Source organism: Bremia lactucae, linkage group LG1 (assembly GCF_004359215.1).
Source record: "Bremia lactucae strain SF5 linkage group LG1, whole genome shotgun sequence".
Lineage (NCBI taxonomy): Eukaryota > Oomycota > Peronosporomycetes > Peronosporales > Peronosporaceae > Bremia > Bremia lactucae.
The window spans coordinates 1,879,920-1,886,410 of NC_090610.1; the positions used below are offsets into that span (position 1 = coordinate 1,879,920).

At 45.6% G+C, this 6,491-nt stretch overlaps 3 protein-coding genes across 3 annotated transcripts; 1 reads left to right on the top strand and 2 right to left on the bottom strand.

The window, feature by feature from the left end:
• Positions 1-218: 218 nt before the first annotated feature.
• On the top strand, positions 219-2,081 carry CCR75_000015 (uncharacterized protein; the record flags this gene model as incomplete). Its single annotated transcript, XM_067958123.1, has 1 exon — positions 219-2,081. The coding sequence occupies one exon, from the start codon at positions 219-221 to the stop codon at positions 2,079-2,081; it is 1,863 nt and encodes a 620-aa protein (XP_067822537.1).
• A 429-nt stretch (positions 2,082-2,510) lies between these two features.
• CCR75_000016 (uncharacterized protein) lies at positions 2,511-3,667 on the bottom strand (the record flags this gene model as incomplete). Its single annotated transcript, XM_067958124.1, has 4 exons — positions 2,511-2,778; positions 2,843-3,078; positions 3,140-3,281; positions 3,402-3,667. 4 exons carry the CDS (start codon positions 3,665-3,667, stop codon positions 2,511-2,513), a joined length of 912 nt encoding a protein of 303 aa, XP_067822538.1.
• A 1,139-nt stretch (positions 3,668-4,806) lies between these two features.
• Positions 4,807-5,790, bottom strand: CCR75_000017 (uncharacterized protein; the record flags this gene model as incomplete). Its single annotated transcript, XM_067958125.1, has 1 exon — positions 4,807-5,790. One exon carries the CDS (start codon positions 5,788-5,790, stop codon positions 4,807-4,809), a length of 984 nt encoding a protein of 327 aa, XP_067822539.1.
• Positions 5,791-6,491: the final 701 nt, after the last annotated feature.

The following is a 6,491-nucleotide window of genomic DNA, read 5'->3' on the forward strand; positions in this document are numbered from 1 at the left end:
CCATTAAGGCGTCAAATCTAGAACCGCTACCAGATGTCAAGCTTGGTAGCTAAAACTCGACGAAGACGGAAGGCTGAAGCACAGCCAGTGCATGCAAAGCACAGCCAGTGCATGCAAAGCACAGCCAGTGCATTCGAAGTGCTCAATCAGCAGTGCTGCAATTTTAGTCGAGTCATTATCGTATTAGCTAAGTTTTAAACTTATACAAGCACTTCTCCATGAAAACATTGTGCGACTTTATAATCCTCGCATTACTCGCAGTCAATACTACCTTCTTGGTGGCCGAAGCGAATCAATCCCCAGGGACTAATTGGCATTACTCTACGCCGGCCTCTCTTACACCAACAGTAATAACGCCCAAACCTTTATCAAAGGTGGTCAACTTTGTCGACATCCAAAGCTTCAGCCCAAATTCCGCTTTTAATGTGAAAAAGGATACTGTTGGTTACTCGGACGACTCGGATGATTCGTACGACAACAATGGTTTTTCTTCCTACTCGAATGCGCTCGCAACAGTGGCTGTGCCTGATAACATCAAGATTGGCTCAACCGCTAACACCAGGGACAAGATCTTGGCTACATACCGCAATTGGATTGGTCCCAGCATCGGCAAACCATCAGATCCTGCATTCGACAAAGCTTGTTGGCGGAAGGCGTACATCATGGACACATGTCCTGACGGTTTCAACTACAACACAAAGGTATGCTGGGCTCAGTGCCCCATGGCTTACCCAGTTGAATGTGGCTTCGAGTGCATTCGACAGAGTGATGTTTGCGGGGCGCAAATTTACGCAAAGTTTACGAGTGTAGCCAACTCTTTCTTCTCGTTCCAAATCATGAATGTGTTTGGTGCTTTTACGAAATTACCAAAGACGGTTGGAATCGGCATCAAATGCGCTCGGGCCATGTTGGGTACCATGCGTGCTATTGTGAACTATGTTCGAGCGCTCCAAGTGTCAAATCCGCAGACTTCTAAGGATAAAATTCTCTTGGCGGTATACCAGACCAGCTACATCACGATCGATCTTCCTGTTAGCATTGTCATGTGTATGGGTAGATCGTACAACTGGGAAGTACTTGATCCTGCAAGTGTGGCCTTAGGGACAGTTCAAGTGGTACTCGGTGAGATCCTCGCACGCCAAGATGGTCTCCTAAAGAGCTGGGAGAATTTCAAAGCCTTTCTTCTGCGAAGTAACTTTTCGAACGCAGTAAATGATCTCAATGACACGGAAATCTCCTCCTTGAAAAGAGGCATGGAGTCAAACTCAACTTGCGGATACGAATTGCGGAGATTGACAGATCGAACGTGGAGAACAATTGCCGAAATAAAAGAAGCGAACCCGTACATTTCCGAGGAGAGCCTACGAGTCCGAGTATACCAATCCGACTTAATGTTGTACGATATTCCCACGGTGACCAACAATTGTATGGAGCAAATGACGATAGAGTCAGACGAGGCCACTGCTTACAAAACGCGAGACATGCTTCGAAAGACATATGGAGTAATGGTGGATGACTTGATTGACAACGGCAAGAGTGACAATGGCACGACGCTTACAGCCAAGCAGTACGCTCGAGTCGTGGCCGACAAGGCGTTTATGATAATTGTCACGCTCTGTTACATTGACTTCACACGAATCTCCGGTACGCTGTCCGAATTTATTGAAACGATTTGCGGTCCTACCCAGCTCGTAGGTGAGATTGACGACGGTACAGATCCCAACACTCTTGGTCTTCGAGTTGTCGGAGACGCTTTCAAAGGAAGTGGCTTGTCGTGGAAGCGAAAGGGCGATGGTGTCATCAGAATTACCTTTGTCAGTACCGACACGAAACACGTGACGATAAACATTATCTCTGGTGGCGACAAATATGACGAGAAGAACGTCCCACCTGGCAAAAATGTGACGTGGATTTCAAGCGTGAAGGAGCTGGGAGGAAAGACGTTGTACATCAATCGGTGGCGGCCTGGCTTTCTTGGTCTTCCGAGCACTGGCGGTGGAACAATCAAGCTTTGGGTGCCTCGTGCTAGCGAAGGCGGTCATCTTGACATCACTGCAAAGCTTAACGTTAAAAAAGAATAGAATGGTACTCAAGTTTCGTGCTGACACTGTATTGTTTAGTTGGAAGCCCAACAATTGGGTTACTCATTTTTATTAAAAAAATTTTGCTCGTTTGCAAACCTTAATGGTGCCAAGATTATTTGTGGCATGCGCGGTTTTTTTACGGGCACCAGCCTCTACACCACGCCAAGCGTATTAACATTACGTCGAAATTCTGATGAAATTACCAAAACAAATTATCGAATGGTCAATTTCGCCTACTAGCACAAAAGGTGAAGCATTTGCGTTATGCGGCGGGCTAGCCCAGACTTTACTAGCGAGTTAAATGTTTTCATACACTTGTTTGGCTACGGTCGACGCTACGAGGGGGCCATCCACGATTTTAAATTTATCACTCACATGCGTAAAGTCAGCACAGAGCTCTCGCGAAGGGTCAGGTGCAGTTTGGTTCTAATCAGCAGCTATAGCTTCCTCTTGAGAAGATCTAGAGTCCGACCAGTGGCCATTAAGACCTAACTTAAGCGTGATCTTGGTACAGTATTCGTTTATGGCATCAGCATCCACGTACTCGTAGCGAAGATTTTTCAGTCCATTTTTCTTCCATGAGCGATGATGTTCTTTCAGCAGATCACGCTTCACCGTACATTTTACCCTGCTCGTTCGAAGCAAAACCAATTTTTCTTTGAGGTTAAGCTCCTCTAAATCGCGAATTGTACCGCTACAACCGAAAGAAATAATTTGCATGTACAATATACATATCAATATTTAAGTAGGTATCCCACCTCGTCGGCGCTTGAATTACAAGTTTTTTACGCATCACCCGACTATAAAGCTCGTTATCTTCTCCGCCCCAGCCCCAAAAATTATTTGGGAATCCGTTAACCTTAATAAAATGCTTGCTTGTAAAGGCCACGATGCCGCCAAAATAAGTCGAACTATCGCTATAGCGCTCCCACAGTCGTGCAATGTGCATTGGCCCAACAGACGGGACCGTGGTATAGCACTCGCCTAATTCGTCCTTCACATTAATCGACAAGGTCGTTAAAGATATTTAAAAGTCAAGAACTCTCCTCACTTACGCCTGGTAACAAGTCAACATCATGGAAAATGAATATGTCGTAGTCATTTCGAGCTATATCGAATCCAGCGTTCAGCAACTTGCCACGATTAAACTTGCGGCTGTCCAGTGACTGCTCAATGATAAAAATATGGAATGTGGCTCTTTATAAACAACAAAACGACGAAGAAATTATTAGAATAGGTCTTAACAGAGCATGTAAGTTGCCGTTTTTTTCTTGCCTGTTCAAAGAGCAATGTCGTTGTAAGAAATTGGTCAGGTACGGCACAAACTCGTCCAAATGCGCCCGTCGCTTCTGCGTTGGATAGCTATCGCGAAATGGCACTAGCACCGCCACTCGCTTCGTATCTGTAGTGCTGCACCGGCTAAATTGTGGAAGCTCTGTCTTTTCCGGCGTGTCACGAAAGTTGCATCGTAGCTCAACCACCTTATTTGTTTCAAGCCAAGGAACGCTACATGCTTGTCGCTGCCTTTTCTCGCTGGTATGAAAATCAGTTTCTCTTGATGAAGCAAAGCGTTTAGACTTCATGCGTTTCGAAAAATGGAGTAGATGTAATTCTGATGAATTACAGAGCTTAAACCGAAGTTTGAGTGCACTTGCGTACAATCCCGTCCTTGTCGAGGGAGATGCTAACCTTCTCTCGTCTCAACGAACACAAAAGCCTTAATAAAAACTTGCAGTATATATTGCTATTAATCAAAGTTATCTAAAACCACTTTACTTGCTGCATCTTAATTTTTGACTGAAAATTGATACAGTTATACTTCACCCTCTATCTCTTTATAACTCGTTTTTCATGCACATAATACTAAACTCTATAACTAGCTTTTCGGCATCTTGCCAGAATTTCGACAGATGCACCGGTCTTGACATTGCCAGAGCGGATAAAGTCTCTAATGCCAGAATGACCTTGCTGACATTGTACTTTAAGTGGAGCCATTTAAGTGCCGAGGCGAGTCTGACAGTACGGCAGCGATAAGCAAAATGATTTTTTTTAAGCCTTCATCGATATCAAGTCTCGATATCCTTCATCTGCACAGCAGCTAATACTGGCTTCGCCGCAGAAATAAATGGTAGTTTAAATACAAATATATACGAAATTTTTACGTTTGTTAAACAATCAAAAGAAACCATTGCGACAAAACAGAACGAAAACAGGTCCCCGCCCTTTATGTACCGACCGGCATCTTGTTGCCGCACTCTTCCTCTCCAATTACTATACTAGATAGATATATACATGCATAAAAAATGTACACGCATCCAACGGGTTATTTCTCTCATGTACCCCACTTCGAGGCTTTAAGACGTCTTTCGATCACAGAATGAGCTAGCCGCTTCCCACAGTGACCACTTTTCAGCGGGATGAGAGTGACGGCACGCCCAACTTTACTCAGTCCGCCCGACGCATTAATTTTAATCATCGAGAAACAGATAGCCGTCTTCCAGCAACCTTTGACTTCAAATCGCACCATACCGGTCCAATAATAAACATCTGTTGTCTACCTTGGATACCACTCTAGAGGAAGAGCACAGCTTGAAAATGACGCTATCTTTAATAAGGTTCGGAATGGCTTAACATTTTCAGGGGGAGACCTGCGACAACACAACACGTTAATAGACAAAAAAATTGCATAAGAGTAAACCATACGACTTGTCCCTAGAAAAATCTACTTCTTTTCCTTCTTGGGCACACGGTAAGAGCCAACAACGACCGCGTGGTCACGCTCATAAGGTTCTAGTGTCAGCTGCTCGGCAGGCTTGAATTGCTCTTGTTGCAGCTTCTTCACCTCTCGGGCGAAGACTGCCTCGGGCGGGGCGGTTGAATCGATGCAACTCGCTTTGATGGAGATGACGAAGTGACCACCGTTCTTGAGAAAATGAGAAGCGTTAAGAGCGACAATCCGGGCCTGATCAGGTTGGGCAACATCGGCAAATACGACGTCAACCATTGGAACAAGCATCCGGTACTTAAGCGGGTGACGAGCATCTTCAATAATCGGAACAACATTGGTACGCGACTTGGCCATGTTAATAAGGTCGCGACCGACACGGTGCGAGAACTCGACAGCGTACACGGCGCCAGCGGGTCCAACAATGTCAGATACGTGGGACACAGTTGTACCGGAAGCGCCACCTAGGTACAGCACCTTGGCGCCGGGCTGAATCCATATATTGTCCACACCACCGAGGATGGCCGCGGCAATCTTGGAGCGAAACGGATTCCATACGCGGTATTCGATTTTTTCGGTACCCTCGCCGGAAGCGGAAGGAACGTCCACCGATATACGCTTTTCACCGTAGACAGACTTACCAGGTGTCGAATTTAGCGTCACTAATGCATCTTCCTTACCCCTCGCAATGAAGATGCCAGCGTGACGATGGGGCTCAACAATAACCTTTGCGCCGCCAGCCATGCCACCGCGACCACCCCCGCGGCCACCTCCACGTCCACCACCACGGCCACCAACACCGCGACCACCACCGCGACCGCCTCCACGGCCGCCAAAGCCACGACCGCCTCCACGACCACCACCACGGCCTCCATCAAAGCCGCGGCCTCCACCACGGCCTCCATCAAAGCCGCGACCTCCGCCACGGCCACCACCTCGGCCACCACGACCACCCCCACGACCAAATCCACGCCCAGACATTATATTCTTGACGATTTGTTAAGAGATAGCGGAGACGCAAGACAGCAATTGCTTAATGCCTCAAATTTCAAGAACTAGTCTAGCGCGTTGCCAGCCAACCAACGTTGGGCAAGTAGCCAACACGAATTGCAGCCAATCCAACAAGAAAATATGTTTTGGCCACTTAAAACACACACAGAAAAGAGCAAAACATGAAATTTTGCATGTAAATACTTACGACATATCAGCTTTATATTTCCAGCCATTCGAAGGGATTTATTTCTTCGCTCCGCTTGGCAGCACATTTTGTACCACATTCGACACTCACAGGTTGGACGACGTTGTATACGCATTGACATACATTGAAATTTGGAATTGACTTGAACGCGATTCCGCGCTTCTGTCCGTCAACTTTGGTAAAAATGTAACGGTGTCCGTTTAATAATAATAAATATTATTTCCTATTAGAGGATATAAATGAAGGAGTACACAATGTTTATCTTTTATTTAGTTTTGTCCAATATTACCAAATTTGGTAATATTGACGCGCCAATCGTCACAAGTCACGATTGCGCGGTGCGCAAGTAGGCATACATAGTTAGGGATTAATATAATAAGGGTATTAATATCCCCACAACTAAAATTGATTAACCCACAACTATTCTTAAAATATGTTTATTTTCAAATTTAAATGAACCGCTCCTGCTTCTGTAAAGATTTTA